The following is a 25803-nucleotide window of genomic DNA, read 5'->3' on the forward strand; positions in this document are numbered from 1 at the left end:
GCTAAAGGGATCAGGGGGTATGGAGAGAAGGCAGGTACGGGATACTGAGTTGGATGATCAGCCATGATCATATTGAATGGCGGTGCAGGCTCGAAGGGCCGAATGGCCTACTCCTGCAACTATTTTCTATGTTTCTATGTTTCTATGAGAGCAGCTGAGTACCTGCCAACAGCAACAGGTCATTCGGCCCCTCAAGGTCAGTCCAGCACACAGCTACATGCGGGCAGCTCCGAACATTGTGTAGGAAATGAACTGCAGATGTTGGTTTTTCACCCAAGACATAGACACAACATTGCCTGAGTAACTCAGTGGGACAGGCAGCATCGCTGGAGAAAATGGGTGGGTGACGTTTCAGGTGGGGACCCTTCTTCAGACTGATTGTAGGAAGGAAGGGGTGGGGAGGGTGGTACTGGAGCAACTGACATTGTGGGTACAAGTCATGAGGACAGTTTGGCCCTCAACCGCGACCATTCTGGACTGACCTGGCTTCACGATGAAGACCTTGTCTCTTCCCACTGCAAAATAAAAGGCAGAGCATCAATGCTTCCTGTTTGGACCGAAGATAGACACGAAACGCTGGAGTAACTCTCAGCGCTGTTCTTCTTTGTTCCAACGTCAAATCGTCACCCATTCCTTCTCGTTTAAGAAATAACTGCAGATGCTGGTAAAATCGAAAGTAGACACAAAATGCTGGCGAAACTCAGCGGGTGAGGCAGCATCTATGGAGAGAAGGAATTGGCGATGTTTCTGGTCAAGATCCTTCTTCAGTCTAGGTCAGTCTGAAGAAGGGTCTCGAACTGAAACGTCACCCATTCCTTCTCTCCAGAGACGCTGCCTCACCCGATGAGTTACTCCAGCATTTTGTGCCTGTCTTCGGTGTAAACCAGCATCTGCAGTTTCCTCCTTAGCAGGCGGAATTCGCTGTCAAAACACGGGGGGGGACACAGTTTTTTAGCGGCCGCGCTCTCACGCACACACACGCGAGGCTTCGGCCGTGGGCCCTGTGGACGGTAACATCGGGAGCTGAACTGGTTGGTGACCGACTCCGAACTCCAGCAACAGCAGCTTCGTCCGCCCCGAATCGTGGGGCTTGAATCGGCCCATTCGGCCGGTTCAATGGTTGGGTATTAATGGTGGAGTAGCAAGATGGATTCAACAGTGGCTGAATGGGAGATGCCAGAGAGTAATGGTGGATGGTTGTTTGTCAGGTTGGAGGCCAGTGACTAGTGGGGTGCCACAGGGATCTGTGTTGGGTCCACTGTTGTTTGTCATGTACATCAATGATCTGGATGATGGTGTGGTAAATTGGATTAGTAAGTATGCAGATGATACTAAGATAGGTGGGGTTGTGGATAATGAAGTAGATTTTCAAAGTCTACAGAGAGATTTATGCCAGTTGGAAGAGTGGGCTGAAAGATGGCAGATGGAGTTTAATGCTGATAAGTGTGAGGTGCTACATCTTGGCAGGACAAATCAAAATAGGACGTACATGGTAAATGGTAGGGAATTGAAGAATGCAGGTGAACAGAGGGATCTGGGAATAACTGTGCACAGTTCCCTGAAAGTGGAATCTCATGTAGATAGGGTGGTAAAGAAAGCTTTTGGTGTGCTGGCCTTTATAAATCAGAGCATTGAGTATAGAAGTTGGGATGTAATGTTAAAATTGTACAAGGCATTGGTGAGGCCAATTCTGGAGTATGGTGTACAATTTTGGTCGCCTAATTATAGGAAGGATGTCAACAAAATAGAGAGAGTACAGAGGAGATTTACTAGAATGTTGCCTGGGTTTCAGCAACTAAGTTACAGAGAAAGGTTGAACAAGTTAGGGTTTTATTCTTTGGAGCGCAGAAGGTTAAGGGGGGACTTGATAGAGGTCTTTAAAATGATGAGAGGGATAAACAGAGTTGACGTGGATAAGCTTTTCCCACTGAGAGTAGGGAAGATTCAAACAAGGGGACATGACTTGAGAATTAAGGGACAGAAGTTTAGGGGTAACATGAGGGGGAACTTCTTTACTCAGAGAGTGGTGGCTGTGTGGAATGAGCTTCCAGTGAAGGTGGTGGAGGCAGGTTCGTTTTTATCATTTAAAAATAAATTGGATAGTTATATGGACGGGAAAGGAATGGAGGGTTATGGTCTGAGCGCAGGTATATGGGACTAGGGGAGAATACGTGTTCGGCACGGACTGGAAGGGTCGAGATGGCCTGTTTCCGTGCTGTAATTGTTATATGGTTATATGGTGTTATATGGTTAAATAAAGGCAAACAGAAGCACAAACCTTGGAGGGGGGAGAGAGAGAGAGATGGGAAAAACATACTAAATAACGTGAGTGACCTGAATGAGGGACTTACCTGCAAGCCAGCCAGGAAACCCGTTCGACCGGACTCCTTAATGACCTGACCCTTTTAAATCTGATACCCCTTTAAATCTTTCCCATCGACCAATACATCCAATTAGTTCAAATGGTAACTGTACCCGCATCAGACAGCTTTAGAAGGTCAAAACACAATTGTTGACACATCGTGTTAATACGATGTTAATAGCGAGACAAGCGCTTAACAGTGACACCTCTGTTAATCCCCGCCAAATTGGATAGGCTAGGACATTAAAATTGGGGGTAAAAGCTTCAGGACTGCTGAGAGATTTGGTCAATTTGGAATTGCTCTCTGCAGAGCTGGGACAAGCTGCAGAGTGGTGCCAGTGTGTCTAGAGCCTAGATACAATTTGCAAGAAAAGAATAAGAACTTCTGCAGACCCTGTCAATTAGGTGCAAAATGCATAGAATGGATTGGATGGCTGCAAACCATCTTGGAAATAATTGTAAATAATGTTACAGAGTTTGGCTTTGCCAAGTGTTGATTGGATGAGGTATTGAGCCTTGTTTGGGTTTCTTGCAAACGTAAATGTTTCTAGGTTGGCTTCCTTGAGAAGTCCGGTTTGAATACAATGTGGTGAGCTGCTGTATTATTGGGTTAGGGAAATGTCTGTTATGTATGGGGTTAATCAATATCTGTAATTGGATTATTAAGAGACCACTTCCATGTGGTTCGGCCCCTCGAGGTCCCGGGACATATAACAGTTTGCTGCCACGAGGTTCAGCGTCGATCTTCTGGGAGAGAGTTTAGGCAAAGATCCAATAGCAAGCAAGATAGATCACTCGACAGTACGGCCATGGGTAATCTTCGGCCCTATTTCTGTAACCAGGTTCCGTCTCCGCACCAAAGATCCCATAGCGGAGCAAAGAAACTAGTGCGGAGACGGAAGCCGGTTACGGAAACATCCTCGTAAAAAATCAAAGATCTTTGGTAAAAATCTTCTCCTTATTTTCTTTCTGCCTCTCTGCCTCACAATCAAATGCAAAAAGATGCCTATGTTCGTTCCAAAGCGTGTGGGGAGTCTGGCCCGGATCAGCACGGCTGGGACGCCAGGGTAAAGTTGCGGGGACGTTTGCAATGTATTTTTAACAGAATTATAATTTATTAACATATTAATCATTAACAAAAAATAACAGAATTGTGAATTATGTATTTAACACTATATCACACACACAAACTGTTCTCCCCGCAACACTGATTACACCGCGAGAGGGATATACTAAGTTGGGTCGGGTTACTGAAATGGCCGAAGAAATAGCCCACATTCCGCTCCGTTGCGTACTACACGTCAGCCCATTGGATTTACCAGGAGTGGACTATCTTGCTCGCTACAGGATCTTTTCTTGGGACTGTGTGACCTTCTGGAGCGTCTCTGCTCGAGCGAGGCCTAGAGGGCTTGATCAGGCAGATACGAGGATCGAACACGCGGTGGGGTAGGTACAGTGTTTGAAATGTGATTGTGCTTTGTTAAAATAAAGATTAGTTGTTCAAGTGCTTGATTCAGTGTTTCTGACGGAAACTAGACTGGAGGGAAGCCTAAAACGAGCAATTTACATGGTGACACATCATGTTAATACGATGTTAATAGAGAATTTAACAAGCACTTAAAAGTGACACCTCCACCGTCTCGCGGAAAGCGGAGATTTTAATAGGTTTTTTTTCACCGAAATTCAAAATCCAGATTATAAAACATGTCCCCCACCTCTCAAAATGTGGGAAGTGGGGGAACGCCCCCCCGTCCACCTCCAGTATTTCAAGCCTTTCTACACTCCACGTTTGGATATGGTTGCCTGAGGAAATACGTTGTTTTTAATCGGCTAGTGTTATGGATCAGTCACATCTCTCTCTAGCTCGATTTGAGTTACAATTTACATGGTGACACATCATGTTAAAACAATGTTAATAGAGACATTTAACGAATGATGAGAAAGATACAGCGTGGAAATCTAGTGACCATAAATAAGGGCATTTGATAATAGCGTTTCATTCACTCATTCGCTCACTCATTCATTTATTTATGTACTTCTGTCGCGGGCTGTGGGTCTGATTCACTGGAGATAGCGGAGTGATCACTTACCGTTCACCGTGAGATACGTCCCTGTCCCATATGCCTCGCTCGTCATAGTTTTCACCTGACAGAAATACAGGCCGTAATCGTTAACCCGCACGTCATTCAATTGTATGGAAGCGTTTTCGTTTGGAGCCGGTGCATCCGGCGCTTTGAGTCTGAAGACACGACCTCTGTACTCCGCTGTTTCATTGGAAACATACGTCCCGTTTGTGGCTCCCTTGAACCAATGGGAGGCCCATATTTGATCTGTGGCGTTGTGACTACACGGGAGAATCACTGTGTCGCCTTCAGTGGCCACAATGGTGGACGTGTCCTGAATGACTGCGATCTTCTCAGCGACCACACCTGGGGGCGGCAAGCAAAGTCTACTTGGTACTTGGGACCCGCTAGTTACATGGACCCTCACGGGCCCGACCCGAGACCTCGCCTGTCCATGTTCTCCAGAGATGCTGACTGGCCCGCTGAGCTACTCCAGCACTCTGAGTCCACTTGTGTACAGTCACAGAGTGACACAGCATGGAAACAGGCCATCCTCCCGGCCCAACCTGCCCACACCGACCAACATGTCGCATCTACACTAGTCCCACCTGGACCATATCCCTCCAAACCTATCCTCTCCATGTACCTGTCCAAGGCAGGTACAAAATGCTGGAGTAACTCAGCGGGACAGGCAGCATCTCTGGAGAGAAGGAATGGGCGACGTTTCGGGTCGAGACCCTTCTTCAGACTGATGTCAGGGGAGGGGGCGGGACAGAGATAGAATGTAGTCGGAGACAGTCAGACTGGTGGGAGAACTGGGAGGGGGAGGGGATGGAGAGAGAGGGAAAGCAAGGGCTATCTGAAGTTAGAGAAGTCAATGTTCATACCGCTGGGGTGTAAATTACCCAAGCGAAATATGAGGTGCTGCTCCTCCAATTTGCGCTGGGCCTCACTCTGACAATGGAGGAGGCCCAGGACAGAAAGGTCAGATTGGGAATGGGAGGGGGAGTTGAAGTGCTGAGCCACCGGGAGATCAGGTAGGTTAAGGCGGACTGAGCGGAGGTGTTCAGCGGAGCGATCGCCGAGCCTGCGCTTGGTCTCACCGATGTAGAGAAGTTTATACCCCAGCGGTATGAACATTGACTTCTCTAACTTCAGATTTCTCTCTCCATCCCCTTCCCCTTCCCAGTTCTCCCACCAGTCTTACTGTCTCCGACTACATTCTATCCCTGTCCCGCCCTCTCCCGTGACATCAGTCTGAAGAAGGGTCTCGACCCGAAACGTCGCCCATTCCTTCTCTCCAGAGATGCTGAGTTACTCCAGCATTTTGTGTCTGCCTTCGATTTAAACCTGCACCTGCAGTTCTTTCATACACATATACCTGTCCAAATGTCTATTAAATGGCACGATAGCACCTGTCTCAACTACCTCCTACAGCAGCTCGTTCCCTATATCTATCCCACTTTGTGTAAGGAATGTTTCTCCCTCAGGTTCTCAATAATGCCTCTCTCCTACCCTCGCCTCACATTGAAAACCACAGAGTGATTCAGCGTGGAAACAGGCCCGTTCCACCAACTTGCCCATTGCGACCAACATGACCCATCTACACTGGTCCCATCTGCCTGCGTTTGGTCCATATCCCTCCACATCTATCCTATATACCTGTCCAGATATTGTTTTAAATATTGGGATAGTCCCAGCCTCAACTACCTCCTCTGGCAACTTATTCCATACACCCACCACCCTCTGTGTGAAAAAGTTACCCATCAGATTCCTGTGAAATATTTTCCCCTTCGCCTTGAACCTGTGTCCTCTGGTCCTCGATTCCCCTACTCTGGGCAAGAGACTCTGTGCGTCTACCCGATCTATTCCTCTCATGATTGTGTACACCTCTATCAGATCTCCCCTCATCCTCCTGCGCTCCATGGAATAGAGACCCAGCCTACTCAACCTCTCCCTATAGCTCACACCCTCTAGTCCTGGCAACATCCTCGTAAATCTTTTCTGAACCCTTTCAAACATGACAATATCTTTCCTATAACACGGTGCCCAGAACTGAACACAATATTCTAAATGCGGTCTCACCAATGTCTTATACAACTGCAACATGACCTCCCAACTTCTATACTCAATACTAAAATGCAACATTTATGCTTTAAATTGGACTGTTGAAGGCCAATGTGCCAAAGGCCGTTCTGTGACTACACTTTCAAGGAACCATGCACCTGCACTCCTAGATCAACCTCTTTCCTATACTCCTGCTACTCCGGCATTTTGTGTCCATTTCCCACTTAACTTTGGGATGTTTCCACGTTCCAAGCCTCCACATGGCCAATAACTCGGTTTGCAATCTACAGGCTTGTGCCCTAGGGTCGCCAACTTCCTCACTCCCAAATATGGGACGAGAGGTCAAAATACGGGACAAATTCCCGACGGCAATTCGTTGACCGACTGGGCCGTGGCTGGGTGAATGATGAGTTGGCCCCGGGTGCTGGACTGTACACAAAGCCCAGCCGGCGGGGCCAGCTGAGGAGTTTTGGCCCGGGGGCCGCGCGCAAAGTCCGGCGCCCCGTCCAACTCATGAACGGCCGATCGACCGTGAGAAGGAGGAGGCGGTGGTGGTGGTGTCAGTGGTCAGCGAAGGTCCGAAGGTCGGATAGCCGGCCGGGCTGCCGACCGACCGACGAGGCCACGGGCGAGGCGCTGCTGCTGCTGCTGCTCCACTCCATGGGCTGCACTACGTCGGGACGGGTGAGGCGGGGTCCGACCCGACAGTCCCCTCGACCCGAGTAGTAGCAGTCAAATACGGGACAAGGGCTAAACCAATTTAGTTGGCAACACTATTGTCGGCAGTTGGCAACACTATTGTCTCCCCACGCGTCCCCCCCACCCCACATTGCCCCTCTCCCCCTCTCTTCCCAAGAGCGACCCCACTGAGAAACAGAAAGGCAACTCACCCGCGGCCACAGACAGGATCCACACTATGGCGCCGGGCCCCACCATCACTGGATAAATCAAACAGGCGAAATGGAAAGTCAGCGGCCAGATCCTGAGCCCATTGTGTCTCGCGTAAAGATTCCCCGCATCTGCAGTCTGTTGTGTCTCCGAGATACTTAGAAACATAGAAACATAGAAAATAGTTGCAGGAGGAGGCCATTCGGCCCTTCGAGCCAGCACCATTCGCCATTCATTGTGATCATGGCTGATCGTCCCCAATCAATAACCCGTGCCTGCCTTCTCCTCATATCCCTTGTTTCCACTGGCCCCTAGAGCTCGATCTAACTCTCTCTTAAATCCATCCAGTGACTTGGTCTCCACTGCCCTCTGTGGCAGGGAATTCCACAAATTCACAACTCTCTGGGTGAAAACGTTTTTTCTCACCTCAGTTTTAAATGACCTCCCCTTTATTCTAAGACTGTGGCCCCTGGTTCTGGACTCGCCCAACATTGGGATCATTTTTCCTGCATCTAGCTTGTCCAGTCCTTTTATAATTTTATATGTTTCTATAAGATTCCACCTCGCCTTCTAAACTCCAGAGAATACAAGCCTAGTCTTTTCAATCATTCCTCATATGACAGTCCCGCCATCCCAGGGATCAATCTGGTGAACCTACGCTGCACTGCCTCAATCACAAGGATGTCCTTCCTCAAATTAGGAAACCAAAACTGTACACAAAACTCCAGATGTGGTCTCACCAGAGCCCTATACAACTGCAGAAGTTCCTCTTTACTCCTATACTGAAATCCTCTTGTTATGAACAGCCCGAACACACACACAATGAACAATGTACAGATGTAATTCTAAAGTCTACCTTTGTTAGAGTTGTGTGTCTTTCTCCCCCGCCGCGATCAAGTCTTGCTGGATGTACCTTGTATCTCCTGGTCGCCGGTCAATCCGTCTACCTTGTAGATGCCAACTGACTTTGTACTAAACCCTCCACTCTCCAGCCTCCCCTCTCTCTCTCCATCCAATCTCACATCACAATACACGTGCGGGTTTGTAGGTTAATTGTCCCTGTTGTAAAATTGCCCCCGAGTGAGAAGATAGTGGTCGAGAAAGCGGGATAACACGAGGACCTGTTTCCACACTGTATCTCTCAACTCAACTAATCGCGTCTTTCAGAAGCGCTCTCTCTCTCTCTCTCTCTGTCTCTCTCTGTCGCTCTCTCTCTCTCTCTCTCTCTCTCTCTCTCTCTCTCTCTCTCTCTCTCTCTCTCTCCCTCTCTCCCTCCCCCTCTCTCCTTCTCCCCTCTCTCACTCCCCCCCCTCTCTCTGTCTCTCTCCCTCTCTCTGTGTCACTCTCTCACTCACTCTCTCACTCACTCTCTCTCACACACTCTCTCTCTCCCTGTCTCTGACCGCCTGTACAACAATAAGTAGACTTGATGCTTGTGTCGCGGTTTGAAGGACCAGCACTCGCTCTATTTCCATGTGAGCGTCAACACATCGGGCCGAGCGCGCTAGCGAGCAGCTGAAGTCAGAAGTGGCTATTTCTGATCTTTAAGCAAGAGTATTATTAGAGCGATAATATAGCGCGGAAACAGGGCCACGTTAGACACAGAGTGCTGGAGTAAGTCAGCGGGTCAGGCAGCATCTGTGGAGGAAGGAAGATAGGCGACCTTTGTGGTCGGGACCCTTCCGAATCTGCAAATCTGAAGTAGGGTCTCCACCCGAAAGATCGCCCATCCCTTTTCTCCACAGATGCTGCCTGACCCGCTGAGTTAGACACACACACACACACACACACACACACACAGTCACACACTCACGCACACTCACACACACAGTCACACACACACACACTCACACACACACACACACGCACGCACACACACTCACACACACACTCACACACACACACACTCACACTCACACACGCACACACACTCACACACGCACACACTCACACACACTCAAACACACACAAGCACACACACACACGCACACTCTCACACACACACACACACACACGCACGCACGCACGCACACACACACACACACACATACACTCAAACACACACACGCACACACACACACAAGCACACTCGTGCACACATACACACATGTAAAAACCCACTTGAGAACCATGGGCGATTTAAAAATTTTACAGCCAGATTTATCACTTCTGATTGTTCCCGATGTTGGGGAAGTCCAGAACAAGGGGTCACAGTTTAAGGATAAAGGGGAAATCTTTTAGGACCGAGATGAGGAAAACATTTTTCACACAGAGAGTGGTGAATCTCTGGAACTCTCTGCCGCAGAAGATAGTTGAGGCCAGTTCATTGGCTATATTTAAGAGGGAGTTCGATGTGGCCCTTGTGGCTAAAGGGATCAGGGGGTATGGAGAGAAGGCAGGGATGGGATACTGAGTTGGATGATCAGCCATGATCATATTGAATGGCGGTGCAGGCTCGAAGGGCCGAATGGCCTACTCCTGTACCTGTTTTCTATGTTTCTATGTTTCTATGAAACTTTTTAGATGCCAAAGAAATCAAGAAAAACCACAAATAATGCCTTAGTTGATGAAATGCAGTGAGCAAACGGCCAATGTCGCCAAGCACTCTGGCTGTTGTTGTCCCTTCAGCTCTCGCTTCTATCCACCGTCATTTCTCCTCACTTTTGGAATTCTGAAGTAGGCTAAATGTCTCTCACGCTTATCCCGATTTCCATAATTATTTACAGCGCAAAAATGGACAATTTCGGCGGGTTTTAACGGGCCCGCTACACTGGAAACAATGGTAAGTGCCTACCTGCAGTTCATCGCGTGTACTCCAGTTGGCGTAGCGTAGCAACAGTACGGGTCACAGGTCGTGACCCGACTGCCGTGCAACCTCCCTATATGGTCTTTGGAGCGTGAGAGGAGACCAAAGATCTGGGAGAATATCACTGGCACAAACTCCGTACAGACAGCACCCGTAGTCGGGATCGAACCCGGGTCTCCGGCGCTGCATTCGCTGTGAGGCAGCAACTCTACCGCTGCGCCACCGTGTTTGAGTATAGAAGTTGGAAGGTCATGCCACAGTTGGTGCCAAGGCATTGGTGAGGCCACATTTCGAGTATCGCGTTCAGTTTTGGTCACCCTGCATGTTGGCCTTCATAACAAGAGGAGTTGAGTATCGGAGCAAAGAGGTCCTTCTGCAGTTGTACAGGGCCCGAGGGAGACCACACCTGGAATATTGTATGCAGTTTTGGTCCCCTAATTTGAGGAAGGACATTCTTGCTATTGAGGGAGTGCAGCGTAGGTTCACCAGGTTAATTCCCGGGATGGCGGGACTGTCATATGCTGAGAGAATGGAGCGGCTGGGCTTGTATACTCTGGAGTTTAGAAGGATGAGAGGTGATCTCATTGAAACATATAAGATTATTAAGGGTATGGACACGCTAGAGGCAGGAAACATGTTCCCGATGTTGGGGGAAGTCCAGAACCACAGTTTAAGAATCGTCCCATCTATGGGGGCTCGAGGCCCACGACTGTGGAAGAACTAAGGGAAGGGACTTGAACCATATTTCGCCTTCCATCACGGTGAGGAATGTGTAGGAGTCACTAATAATAATAATGGATGGGATTTATATAGCGCCTTTCTAATACTCAAGGCGCTTTACATCGCATTATTCATTCACCCCTCAGTCACACTCGGTGGTGGTAAGCTACTTCTGTAGCCACAGCTGCCCTGGGGCAGACTGACGGAAGCGTGGCTGCCAATCTGCGCCTACGGCCCCTCCGACCACCGCCAATCACTCACACACATTCACACACAGGCAAAGGTGGGTGAAGTGTCTTGCCCAAGGACACAACGACAGTATGCACTCCAAGCAGGATTCGAACCGGCTACCTTCCGGTTGCCAGCCGAACACTTAGCCCATTGTGCCATCTGTCATCCCACTGTGGTGGATGTTCCTGTTAAAATGTGTTTTTGAGTGATCTGTTGCTTTTAATTGTATGACTGACCCGGCCAATGAAATTCCTCGTATGTTGCAAAAACACACTTGCCGAATAAAATGTGATTCTGATTCTGAAGCAGAATAGTTCACGAAACCACCCGCAAGCACTCAAATGAGACTTTATTACAAACATCTACACCAATGCAAGCGGGAACAAGTTCTACAGAGATGCGTCAAAAGTAATTTAATATATATTAGTGTAAAAATCTCTTTGTAAAATATTTACACACCCCCCCACAGAATTCAGAACAATTTGATTCTAGCATGACATAAAAAGAAAAAGACCATTAACATCTCATTGTACTCGATATCATTCAAACTATACACCATAATCCTTATCACCTATAATCTTTACCGAGCTCAGTCCTCGCTGTACGTTTAATGGTTCAAGAACGAAAATGGCCACCAGATGCCTGGTTTTACAGGCAAGGTGGTTAAGGTTCCTGTTTGTTCAGCAGTAGGGTTCATTTTGTTATTTAGTTTATTGTCACGTGTACCGAGGTGTCGTTCGGGCAGATGGGGCTCGTCAGCCTGGGAAGGCAGTCCATCTAGGAGATTTAAAACCTCCACTGCCTTGTGGCCATATCCAGTCATGGAAAAGACCCCAGGAGTAAACCTCAAGAGAATCCGGAGTCGGAGCCCCTAAGGTAGTTTGTCGTTGTCTACAACCTCGCTCTGGCCAGCTCCTGCGACGGCGCTGGTGCCAACGGTAACGGCCCTTTAGATCGATCAGCGACGTGGAGAGAGGGGACGTGCTGCATGGGCAACAGCCTGTCCTCCATATGACATCGATCGCCCGGGCTTGCATCCCACCACACATCACCTGCAAACTGGGATGCATCACCCATGGTCAGTCATGACCGAGGGGGGCCTACTACTACTGAGGGATCAGTAGCGGCGACCACGGAGGGTCTTTGGCCCCAACCACGGATGAACAAAGGAGGACTGACTGAACTTTGCTGCCGTCCACCACAGTGCAGAAGGTGGATGTTTGTGTTAAATTTTATTGTGTATTGTGTGTTCTCTTTTTAAGTGTATCGCTGCTGGCAAATTCATATCACTGCACCTTGATGCATGTGACGAATAAAAGTGACTTTGCCTTTTGACTTTGTATCAGGCTATTGAACCAACCGACCACAACCTGAATTAGACAATAGACAATAGGTGCAGGAGTGGGCCATTCGGCACTTCGAGCCAGCACCGACATTCAACGTGATCATCCCCAAGGCCGTTCCTGCCTTCTCCCCATATCCCCTGACTCCGCTATCTTTTAGAGCCCGATCTAGCTCTCTCTTGAAAGCATCCAGAGAACCGGCCTCCACCGCCCTCTGAGGCAGAGAATTCCACAGACTCACAACTCTCTGTGAGAAAAAGTGTTTCCTCGTCTCCGTTCTAAATGGCTTACTCCTTATTCTTAAACTGTGTGTGGCCCCTGGTTCTGGACTCCCCTAACATCGGGGAACATGGTTCCTGCCTCTAGCGTGTCCAACCCCCTTAATAATCTTATACGAGGTAATTGCCATTTACCTCATTGGTGACCCTCAGACTATCCTTGATCGGACTTTGCTGGCTTTACCTTGCACTAAACGTTGCTCCCTTATCATGTATCTGTACACTGTGAACGGCTCGATTGTGATCATGTGTTGTCTTTCCACTGACTGGTTGGCACGCAACAAAAGCTTTTCACTGTACCTCGGCACACGTGACAATGAACTAAACAAGGAGGATTCGTAGAAGGCTCCGACGTCTTTCACGTTGAAGCTTTAGAGGTTACATTATATATCTGACACCAGTATGGAGGTGACCAGTGTACACAGATTAAAACCAATATCCCAAGCACCAAAGGATGAAACTATTACCCAATGTTCAAGAAAGAACTGCAGATGCTGGAAAGATCGAAGGTAGACACAAAATGCTGGAGAAACTCAGCGGGTGAGGCAGCATCTATGGAGCGAAGGAATAGGTGACGTTTCGGGTCAAGACACTTCTTCAGACTGATGTGGGGGTGGGGGAAGAAAGGAAGAGGCGGAGACAGTGGGCTGTGAGGGAGCTGGGAAGGAGGGAGAAAGCAGGGACTACCTGAAATTGGAGAAGTCAATGTTCAAGTGTTTAGGCAGTCCCCACTTTCTCCCTCCTTCCCCTCCCCTCCCCTTCCCAGCTCTCCCTCAGCCCACTGTCTCCGCATCTTCCTTTCTTCTTCCCGCTCGCGTGGGAGGAAACCGAAGATCTCCAGCTCGATTGTTGTTTGTCATGTACATCAATGATCTGGATGAAGGTGTGGTAAATTGGATTAGTAAGTATGCCGATGATACTAAGATAGGTGGGGTTGTGGATAATGAAGTAGATTTTTAAAGTCTACAGAGAGATTTATGCCAGTTGGAAGAGTGGGCTGAAAGATGGCAGATGGAGTTTAATGCTGATAAGTGTGAGGTGCTACATCTTGGCAGGACAAATCAAAATAGGACGTACATGGTAAATGGTAGGGAATTGAAGAATGCAGGTGAACAGAGGGATCTGGGAATAACTGTGCAGTTCCCTGAAAGTGGAATCTCATGTAGATAGGGTGGTAAAGAAAGCTTTTGGTGTGCTGGCCTTTATAAATCAGAGCATTGAGTATAGAAGTTGGGATGTAATGTTAAAATTGTACAAGGCATTGGTGAGGCCAATTCTGGAGTATGGTGTACAATTTTGGTCGCCTAATTATAGGAAGGATGTCAACAAAATAGAGAGAGTACAGAGGAGATTTACTAGAATGTTGCCTGGGTTTCAGCAACTAAGTTACAGAGAAAGGTTGAACAAGTTAGGGCTTTATTTTTTGGAGCGCAGAAGGTTAAGGGGGGACTTGATAGAGGTCTTTAAAATGATGAGAGGGATAGACAGAGTTGACGTGGATAAGCTTTTCCCACTGAGAGTAGGGAAGATTCAAACAAGGGGGCATGACTTGAGAATTAAGGGACAGAGGTTTAGGGGTAACATGTGGAGGAACCTCTTTACTCAGAGAGTGGTGGCTGTGTGGAATGAGCTTCTAGTGAAGGTGGTGGAGGCAGGTTCGTTTTTATCATTTAAAAATAAATTGGATAGGTATATGGACGGGAAAGGAATGGAGGGTTATGGTCTGAGCGCAGGTATATGGGACTAGGGGAGAATACGTGTTCGGCACGGACTAGAAAGGTCGAGATGGCCTGTTTCCGTGCTGTAATTGTTATATGGTTATATGATTGAAGAAAGGAAGAGGCGGAGACAGTGGGCTGTGGGAGAGCTGGGAAGGAAGGAGAAAGCAGGGACTACCTGAAATTGGAAAAGTCAATGTCCAACTGTTTAGGTAGTCCCTGCTTTCTCCCCCCCCGCCTATATTTCCTTCACTCCTTAGATGCTGCCTCACCCGCTGAGTTTCTCCAGCATTTTTGTCCACCTCCTGCTTCATATAGTAGTCAGGTGCACAAATTCAGTAGTTAGGTCATCTCCGATGCTGCCAAGCCCCACGCTCAATGGCCATTGTGTGGTGGTGGTGGTGGGTGGGTCATCTGATGGAAGGCAAGCACTCGGGCGTCCAAGTCTTCGGGATGGAAGAACGTCAGCCCAGTTCACCAGACACAAAGTCTTCCCACTGTGTGGAAAAAACAGCAGGCAAGCTCCCCGATCCCATTTACATCCAATCAATGGAAAATGATCCAAACCGTATCCGACAGTAGTCCTTTCGTTAGGTGGCAAGGAACCATTTTGGAGGTTTGTTGTCCAAACCACTGCAAATCTTGCTGCAGATACAATAGTGGCTGAGGTGACACCTCCTCGTTTGCAGATGGGGCTGGCTGATGTGAGTTAGTTTGTAGCTTGTCCAGTGGTGTTCGACACAGGGAATGAATTCCACGCTGCGGGGGTTCCCCGTCCCTTCGGGAGTTCATCCCGCAATCCCAGTAGCTCAGCGTTTAGTTTCGGGTTTTTTTTCCCCCAGTTCAGAGATACAGTGCGGAAACAAGCCCCTTCGACCCACACGCTATCCTAGACACACACACACACACACACACACACACACTGGGGACAATTTTACATTTACACCAAGCCAATTAACCTGCAAACCTGTACGCCTTTGGAGTGTGGGAGGAAACCGCCGAAGATCTCGGAGAAAGTCCACGCAGATCTCGGGGAGAACGTGCAAACTCCGCGCAGACAGCATCCATAGTCGGGATCGAACCCGGGTCTCAGGCGCTGTAAGGTAGCAACTCTACCGCTGCGCCACTGTGGTTTCGAGTTATACTGGGCTTACACAGTGGATGATCCTAGTGGACACGCATTTACACACCTGCACACACACACACACATCCATGCACACTCAATTACACCTGCATACATACCATTCAATCTATCTTTCCCTCCTAAACCACATTCCCTTTGCCTTCGCCCCATAGCCCATGACAGTTCAGTTCTTGATTAGTGCGGGTGTCAGAGGTTATTTGGAGAGGGCAGGAGAATGGTGTTAGGAGGGAGAGATAGATCAGCCGTGGTTGGTCCCCTAATTTGAGGAAGGACATTCTTGCTATTGAGGGAGTGCAGCGTAGGTTCACCAGGTTAATTCCCTGGATGGCGGGACTGTCATAAGCTGAGAGAATGGAGCGGTTGGGCTTGTACACTCTGTGGAATTTAGAAGGATGAGAGGGCACCTTATTGAAAAATATATAAGATTATTCAGGGTTTGGACACGCTAGAGGCAGGAAACATGTTCCCGAGGTTGGGGGAGTCCAGAACACAGTTTATGAATAAGGGGCAAGCCATTTAGAACGGAGACGAAGAAACACTTTTTCACACAGAGAGTTGTGAGTCTGTGGAATTCTCTGCCTCAGAGGGCGGAGGAGGCCGGTTCTCTGGATGCTTTCAAGAGAGAGCTAGATAGGGCTCTTAAAGATAGCGGAGTCAGGGGATATGGGGAGAAGGCAGGAACGGGGTACTGATTGGGGATGATCAGCCATGATCACATTGAATGGTGGTGCTGGCTCGGAGGGCCGAATGGCCTACTCCTGCACCTATTGTCTATTGTCAAATATACACATGTACAATAATTTACACACACACACACAAACATATGCACAGTATATACGTGTGCACACGTTCACACACTTTCAAGCATGCATTCACACATCCATGTATACTCATGCAAATATACAACTGTACACTCATTCACATACACACCCAAACATATGCACCATATACACGTGTGCACACATTCACAGGCATGCAAACGCCTTTCCATTTATACTCACGCAAATATACACACATGTACACTCATTTACAGACACACACACACATGTACACTCATTTACACACACACACACACACACACATGTACACTCATTTGCAGACACACACACATGTACACTCATTTACAGACACACACACACACGCACGCACACACAAGCATTAATTTTCAGTGGTCAATTATTTTAGTTTAGTTTAGAGATACAGCGTGGAAACAGGCCCTTCGGCCCACCGGGTCCGTGCCGACCAGCGATCCCCGCACACTAACACTATCCTACACACACCAAGGACAATTTTACACTTGCACCAAGCCAATTAACCTACAAACCTGCACGTCTTCGGAGTGTGGGAGGAAACTGAAGATGTCGGAGAAAACCCACGGGGAGAAGGTACAAACCTTGTACAGACAGCACCCGTAGTCAGGATCGAACCCGGGTCTCTACCGTAAATACTCATGACACATGTACACACAAACACGCGTGCACACACGTACATACACACACATATATTGACACACGCACAGGTACGCACACTAACACGCACACGTACACACACACACACACACACAGATGCGTGCGTACACACACAGACTCACACACACTTGATTTTTCGCCGCTGATTGGAGTGTCAGTAGTCACACAAACATTGTGAATTACAGTAGTACACAGCAACAGTCCTGGGCGGAGACAACATGCGTCCCCTCCCTCTCCCTCCCTCCTGAAGCTGAGATGAAGCAGGAGAGAGATACGAGAGGACGTCCCGAACCGTCCCGGCTAAAAAAAAAGTTTCAAATTCCAGTGTCTTCCGCTACAAGGAGATAGAGGCCGGGATTTGCAGCTTCCCGATCCGATCCGATCCTTGCTTTCTTTTTGCCAGGGATGAAGCTGGCTCCTGGGTTCCACCTGAAGGTTGGGCGGGGTGAGGGGGGGGTGGGGTCCCCAGCGTTGGAGTGCCCCTTCCCCCCCAACAAGTAGAGAGAGACTGGTCAGCGATCCAGCGGCTACTGCAGGGCGAAAGAAAAGTAAACCTATGAACACCCGGGCTCTAATGTGAAGCTGCTACGGAAACGGCGGCGCATCCGTCCGCGCCCCCGGTCGCCGGGCCTGGCGGTTGCGGCGGGCTTTGCCGACCGGCGCATCATGCTCGCTACACCATGTTCATGGCATCCTCCGTCAGGAACTGGTGGACCTGCTGGAAGGTCGGGCGATCCTTGGAGTCTCGCCTCCAGCAGCGAACCATCAAGTCGTACACGGCCTGCGGGCAGATGGGTGGCCGCGGCAGGTAGACCTGGGGGAGGGGGGTGGGGCGGGGGGAGAGGGAGATACAAGTCAAGTCAAGTCAAGTCAAGAGAGTTTACTGTCATGTGTCCCTGATAGGACAATGAACTTCTTGCTTTGCTTCAGCACACAGAACATAGTAGGCATTGACTACAAAACAGATCAGTGTGTCCATATACCATTATTTAAATATATACACACATGAATAAATAAACTGGTAAAGTGCAAATAACAGATAATTGGTTATTAATGATCAGAGTTTTGTCCGAGCCAGGTTTAATAGCCTGATGGCTGTGGGGAAGTAGCTATTCCTGAACCTGGATGTTGCAGTCTTCAGGCTCCTGTACCTTCTACCTGAAGGTAGCAGGGAGATGAGTGTGTGGCCAGGATGGTGTGGGTGTTTGATGATACTGCCCGCCTTTTTGAGGCAGCGACTGCGATAGATACTACGATACTAATAAACTGATACTAAGAAATTAATATTGAATTGCTAAACTTGCCATTGTGTTGTACTGCTTACAGCTGCAAGAACGTGTAGCATCAATAAAGGGCTATAGGTGTATTGCAAGTGTATGTATATATATATATATATGTATGTAATAATAATAATAATGGATGGGATTTATATAGCGCCTTTCTAATACTCAAGGCGCTTTACATTGCATTATTCATTCACTCCTCAGTCACACTCGGTGGTGGTAAGCTACTTCTGTAGCCACAGCTGCCCTGGGGCAGACTGACGGAAGCGTGGCTGCCAATCTGCGCCTACGGCCCCTCCGACCACCACCAATCACTCACACACATTCACACACAGGCAAAGGTGGGTGAAGTGTCTTGCCCAAGGACACAATGACAGTATGCACTCCAAGCGGGATTCGAACCGGCTACCTGCCGAACACTTAGCCCATTGTGCCATCTGTCGTCCCAGGGACATATCTATCCATGCACTGTATACTTGTGTTTATATTTATGCATTTTAAATATGTATGTTATGTTTTATACTTTGGCAAGATAACAATGTATTTTATCATGCCAATAACTTTTTTTAATTTAAAATTTAAAAAAGAGAGAGAGAGAGAGAGAGAGAGAGAGAGAGAGTGAGAGAGAGAGAGAGAGAGAAAATGAAAGAGAAGTTGGGAGAAAACGAGAGGGAGAAAACGAGAGGGAGAGAGAGAAAGAGAGAGAGAAAATGAGAGAGAGAGAGAAGACGAGAAAGAGAGGGGAAAAATGAGTGAGAGAGAAAATGAGAGAGAACGGGAGAGAGAGAGAGAGAGAGAGAGGCGCGAGAGAGGGGGAGAGGGAGAGGGTGAGAGAGAGAGAGATAGAGAGAGGCGAGGGGGGAGAGAGAGAGACGAGCGAGAAAATGAAGGAGAACGAGGGAGAAAACGAGAGAGGGGGAGAGAAAACGAGAAAAAGTTGGGAAAAAACGAGAATGAGAGAAAATGATAGAGAGGGGGGAAGAGAGAGAGAGAGGGGGAGAGAGAGAGAGAGGGGCGAGGGGGTGATAGAGAGAGAGACATTGAGAAAGAAGGAAACAAGATGGGACACCTAGAGGAGTGTGGTTCATCCAGGGAGAGCGTCTGCCTCTCTACCTCTCCCCCTCCATTCTCTCCCCTCTCTCACCCCTCCTTATTGTGCCCCTCTCCATATCCCCTTCCCTCCCCTTCATATCCCTCTCTCCAATATCTCACCCTCAATATCCCACCTTCAATCCCATCCTCCATATCTCCCATCCATCCATCCCCTTCCATATCCCCCTCTCCAGATCTTACCCTCAATATCACACCCTCCATATCCCCTCTTCATATCCCACCCACCATCTCACCCTCAGTATCCAATAGAGATCCCCCCTCCATCTCCATATCCTCCCTCTCCATATCCCTCCATATCTCCCTCTCCATATCCATCCATATGCCCCCCTCCATATCTCACCCTCAATATCCCACCTTCAATGCCACCTGCCATATCGCCATCCTCCTCTATATCCACCCTCTCCTCCATGTCCCCCTCTCTATATCCCACCAACATCTCACCCTCAATGTCCCACCTTCCAGCCCACCCTCCATATCCTCCATCCATCCACCTGCATCTCTATATCCCTTCCATATCCCCCTCTCCAGATATTACCCTCAATGTTCCACCCTCCACATCCCCTACCCCCTATGTATACCCCTCCATATCCCCTCTCGATATCCCATCCACCATATATCACCCTCAATATCCCACCTTCAATCCCACCCTCCATATCCCCCTCCCTCTCCATATCTCACCCTCAATATCCAATATAGATCACCCTATCCATATCCCTCTCCTCAATATTCCCCTCTCCATATCCCACGCTCCACATCCCCCCCCTCTATAACACCCTCCATATCCCCCCTCTCCATATCCCACTCACCATATTGCACCCTCAATATCCCACCTTCAATCCCACCCTCCATATCTCCTTCCCTCCCTCTCCATATCCCACCCATATCTCACCCTCAATATCGTAGCCTCCATATCTCCCTCCCTCCCCATATCCCCCTCCACTCACATCTCACCCTCAATATCCCAGCCTCCATATCTCCCTCCCTCACCCTCCATATCCCCCTCACATCTCACACTCAATATCCCACCTTCCATCCCACCCTCCATATCTCCCTCCACCATATCCCCCTCTCTATATCCCACCCACCATATCTCACCCTCCATATCCCACCCTCTATATTCCCCTCCCCCTATCCCCACCATCTCCCCTGTCCCCCTCTTGTCTGGTCAACCTTTCCCCCCCCCCCCGTGCTGCCCCCCACTCACCTGCTTGCCCAGCTCCCTGAAGAACTCGCCTGCGTTCTCGATCACCAGCTCGTCAGTCAGCTGGTGGTACGGCTGCTCCTTGCACAGGACCAGCACCTCCCACAGCGTCACGCCAAACGCCCACACGTCACTCGCCGTGGTGAACTTGCCCTGCGAGGGGGGGAGACAGAGAGCGAGGGGTCGCCAGGTCAGAGCAGCCAAGAACCGTCCTTCCAGTTGCAGGAGCCGACAGCCACTGGGACTGACCCACCCAGTCAACCAGGCCCTTCGAGCCTGCACCGCCATTCAATGTCATCATGGCTGATCATCCACAATCAGGACCCCGTTCCTGCCCATATCCCCTGACTCCGCTATCTTTAACAGCCCTATCTAGCTCTCTCCTGAAAGTCTCCAGAGAACCGGCCTCCACCGCCCTCTGAGGCAAAGAATTCCACAGACTCACAACTCTCTGCGTGAAAAGTGTTTCCTCGTCTCCGTTCGAGCCGTCCACAGTCTACGGTGCACTCCCTCAATAGCAAGAATGTCCTTCCTCAAATTTGGAAACCAAAACTGCACACAATACTCCAGGTGTGGTCTCACTAAGGCCAACTTGGCTTTCATCACTGCCTGCTGTACCTGCATGCTTACTTTCATTGACTGATGAACAAGGACCCCCCAGATCCTGTTGTACTTCCCCTTTTCCCAACTTGACGCCATTTAGATAGTAATCTGCCTTCCTGTTTTTGATACCAAAGTGGATAACCTCACATTTATCCACATTACAGCTGCAGAACGGCTCTGTACAACTGCAGAAGGACCCCTTTGCTCCTATACTCAACTCCTCTTGTTATGAAGGCCAACAGGCCAAAACTGCACACAATACTCCAGGTGTGGTCTCACTAGGGCTCTGTACAACTGCAGAAGGGCCTCTTTGCTCCTATACTCAACTCCTCTTGTTATGAAGGCCAACAGGCCAAAACCGCACACAATACTCCAGGTGTGGTCTCACTAGGGCCCTGTACAACTGCAGAAACATAGAAACATAGAAATTAGGTGCAGGAGTAGGCCATTCGGCCCTTCGAGCCTGCACCGCCATTCAATATGATCATGGCTGATCATCCAACTCAGTATCCCGTACCTGCCTTCTCTCCATACCCTCTGATCCCCTTAGCCACAAGGGCCACATCTAACTCCCTCTTAAATATAGCCAATGAACTGGCCTCGACTACCCTCTGTGGCAGAGAGTTCCAGAGATTCACCACTCTCTGTGGGAAAAAAGTTCTTCTCATCTCGGTTTTAAAGGATTTCCCCCTTATCCTTAAGCTGTGACCCCTAGTCCTGGACTTCCTCAACATCGGGAGCAATCTTCCTGCATCTAGCCTGTTCAACCCCTTAAGAATTTTATAAGTTTCTATAAGATCCCCTCTCAATCTCCTAAATTCTAGAGAGTATAAACCAAGTCTATCCAGTCTTTCTTCATAAGACAGTCCTGACATCCCAGGAATCAGTCTGGTGAACCTTCTCTGTACTCCCTCTAGGGCAAGAATGTCCTTCCTCAGATTTGGAGACCAAAACTGTACGCAATACTCCAGGTGTGGTCTCACCAAGACCCTGTACAACTGCAGTAGAACCTCCCTGCTCCTATACTCAAATCCTTTTGCTATGAAAGCTAACATACCATTCGCTTTCTACACTGCCTGCTGCACCTGCATGCCTACTTTCAATGACTGGTGTACCATGACACCCAGGTCTCGTTGCATCTCCCCCTTTCCTAATCGGCCACCATTTAGATAATAGTCTGCTTTCCTGTTTTTGCCACCAAAATGGATAACCTCACATTTATCCACATTATACTGCATCTGCCAAACATTTGCCCACTCACCCAGCCTATCCAAGTCACCTTGCAGTCTCCTAGCATCCTCCTCACAGCTAACACTGCCCCCCAGCTTAGTGTCATCCGCAAACTTGGAGATATTGCCTTCAATTCCCTCATCCAGATCATTAATATATATTGTAAATAGCTGGGGTCCCAGAACTGAGCCTTGCGGTACCCCACTAGTCACTGCCTGCCATTGTGAAAAGGACCCGTTTACTCCTACTCTTTGCTTCCTGTTTGCCAGCCAGTTCTCTATCCACATCAATACTGAACCCCCAATGCCGTGTGCTTTGAGTTTGTATACTAATCTCTTATGTGGGACCAACAGGCCAAAACCGCACACAATACTCCAGGTGTGGTCTCACTAGGGCCCTGTACAACTGCAGAAGGGCCTCTTTGCTCCTATACTCAACTCCTCTTGTTATGAAGGCCAACGGGCCAACACTGCACACAATACTCCAGGTGTGGTCTCACTAGGGCCATGAACAACTGCAGAAGGACCTCTTTGCTCCTGTACTCAAATCCTAGTGTTATGAAGGCCAACCGGCCAAATCTCCAGGTGTGGTCCCACTAGGGCCCTGTACAACTGCAGAAGGGCCTCCTTGCTCCTACACTCGACTCCTCCTGCACCCTCTTCATCCCTCCGCCCACGCCCCCCGTTAACTCACCAGCAGGATGCTCTCCCAGGCCATCCAGCGGATGGGAAGCACGGCACACCCCTGGATGCGATAGTAGTCTCCCGCGTACAGGTTGCGGCTCATCCCGAAGTCGGCAATCTTGATGGCGTAGTTCTCGCCCACCAGGCAGTTGCGGGTGGCCAGGTCACGGTGAACAAAGTTCATGGAGGCCAGGTACTTCATGCCCGAGGCGATCTGGCTGGCCATGTGCACCAGGCTGGGGTAGCTGCGGAGGGAGGAGAGGGAGAGAGAGAGAGAGAGAGTTAAGCCCCTGTCCCACTTTCACGACCCTAATCGGCGACATCTGCCAAGTTTCCCTCGACTCATGGTCACCACAAGTTCGTAGGAGGTCGCGAATAGCATGTTGGCCTTTACAACAAGAGGAATCAAATATAGGAGCAAAGAGGCCCTTCTGCAGTTGTACAGAGCCCTAGTGAGACCACACCTGGAGCATTGTGTGTAGGTTTGGCTTGTTGGCCTTCATACCACGAGGAGCAAAGAGGCCCTTCTGCAGTTGTGAGACCACACCTGGAGTGTGGGAGGAAGCCAGAGCTCCCGGGAAAACCCACGCAGGTCACGGGGAGAACGTGCAAACTCCGCACAGACTGCACCCGTAGTCGGGATTGAATGAAATTGGCATGTTGGCCTTCATAACAAGAGGAGTTGAGTATAGGAGCAAAGAGGTCCTTCTGCAGTTGTACAGAGCCCTAGTGAGACCACACCTGGAATATTGTGTGCAGTTTTGTTCCCCTAATTTGAGGAAGGACATTCTTGCTATTGAGTGAGTGCAGCGTAGGTTCACCAGGTTAATTCCCAGGATGGCGGGACTGTCATATGCTGAGAGAATGGAGCGGCTGGGCTTGTACACTCTGGCGTTTAGAAGAATGAGAGGGGATCTTATTGAAACATATAAGATTGTTAAGGGTTTGGACACGCTAGAGGCAGGAAACATGTTCCCGATGTTGGGGGAGTCCAGAACCAGGGGCCACACACAGTTTAAGATTAAGGGGTAAGCCATTTAGAACGGAGACGAGGAAACACTTTTTCTCACAGAGAGTTGTGAGTCTGTGGAATTCTCTGCCTGGGTGGAGGCCGGTTCTCTGGATGCTTTCAAGCGAGAGCTAGATAGGGCTCTTAAAGATAGCGGAGTCAGGGGATATGGGGAGAAGGCAGGAACGGGGTACTGATTGGGGATGATCAGCCATGATCACATTGAATGGCGGTGATCACATTGAAGGGCCGAATGGCCTACTCCTGCACCTATTGTCTATTGAATGGCGGTGCTGGTTCGAAGGGCCGAATGGCTACTCGTGCACCTATGCTTCTATGTTTGTAATTCTGGGTGGGCGGGCAGGAGAATGGGGTTGAGGAGGAAGGAGAGATCAGCCGTGATGGAATGGCGCAGCCGGTCTAACCTGATACACGGGACGTTGGTGGCCGTTGCAAACTTGTCTCCCAGTTCGTGCTGGCCGAGGAACTGGTTGAGGTCGCCATTCTCCATGTACTCCGTGATCATGCAGAGCGGGTCGTCCCGGACACACACCCCCGGCAGGCGGATGATGTCGGGGTCTTTCAGCCGGGACATGACCTTCACCTCCTTCAGGAAGTCGTTCCTGTCGTCGGGAACGGGAAGGAACAGGAGTCAGAGAGCAAGCCGACAGTCCCACCGTCATAAACCCCATCGCGCAAACCCACAAGCCGACAAAATGCTGGAGTAACTCAGCGGGACAGGCAGCACCTTCTCTGGAGAGAAGGAACGGGCGACGTTTCGGGTCGAGACCCTTCTCCTGACTCCTTGTAAACCTACATATAAGACGTTGGTGAGACCGCATTTAGAATATCGTAGGTAGACAAAAATGCTGGAGTAACTCAGCGGGTGAAGCAGAATCTATGGAGAGAAGGAATGGGTGATGTTTCGGGTCGAGACCCTTCTTCACACTCTGGGTAATCTTACATATAAGACATTAGTGAGGCCGCATTTAGAATATTGTAGGTAGACAAAATGCTGGAGTAACTCAGCGGGTGAGGCAGCATCTATGGAGAGAAGGAATAGGCGACGTTTCGGGATGTTGGCCTTTATAACAAGAGGAGTCGAGTATAGGAGCAAAGAGGTCCTTCTGCAGTTGTACAGAGCCCTCGTAAGACCACACCTGGAGTATTTATTGTGTGCAGTTTTGGTCCCCTAATTTGAGGAAGGACGTTCTTGCGATTGAGGGAGTGCAGCGTAGGTTTACAAGGTTAATTCCCAGGATGGCGGGACTGTCATATGCTGAGAGAATGGAGCGGCTGAGCTTGTACACTCTGGAGTTTAGAAGGATGAGAGGATATCTTATTGAAACATATAAGATTGTTAAGGGTTTGGACACGCTAGAGGCAGGAAACATGTTCCCGATGTTGGGGGAGTCCAGAACCAGGGACCACAGTTTAAGATTAAGGGGTAAGCCATTTAGAACGGAGACGAGGAAACACTTTTTCTCACAGAGAGTTGTGAGTCTGTGGAATTCTCTGCCTCAGAGGGCGGTGGAGGCCGGTTCTCTGGATACTTTCAAGAGAGAGCTAGATAGGGCTCTTAAAGATAGCGG

At 49.2% G+C, this 25803-nt stretch overlaps 1 protein-coding gene across 1 annotated transcript in view; it reads right to left on the reverse strand.

Annotated features, from left to right (window-relative positions):
* Window positions 1-17106: 17106 nt before the first annotated feature.
* Window positions 17107-25803, reverse strand: part of LOC116969415 (epithelial discoidin domain-containing receptor 1-like) — a 31814-nt gene continuing 23117 nt past the window's right edge. The window contains exons 10-13 of the mRNA XM_033016292.1: window positions 24637-24834; window positions 23213-23447; window positions 20690-20839; window positions 17107-17903 (exon numbers count right to left, since the gene is read on the reverse strand). Of these exons, the coding sequence (XP_032872183.1) occupies window positions 17763-17903; window positions 20690-20839; window positions 23213-23447; window positions 24637-24834 (724 nt within the window). The 3' untranslated portion in view covers window positions 17107-17762. The remainder of the gene's footprint in view (window positions 17904-20689; window positions 20840-23212; window positions 23448-24636; window positions 24835-25803) is intronic.

Source organism: Amblyraja radiata, unplaced genomic scaffold (assembly GCF_010909765.2).
Source record: "Amblyraja radiata isolate CabotCenter1 unplaced genomic scaffold, sAmbRad1.1.pri S36, whole genome shotgun sequence".
In the NCBI taxonomy this organism is placed as follows: Eukaryota; Metazoa; Chordata; class Chondrichthyes; order Rajiformes; family Rajidae; genus Amblyraja; species Amblyraja radiata.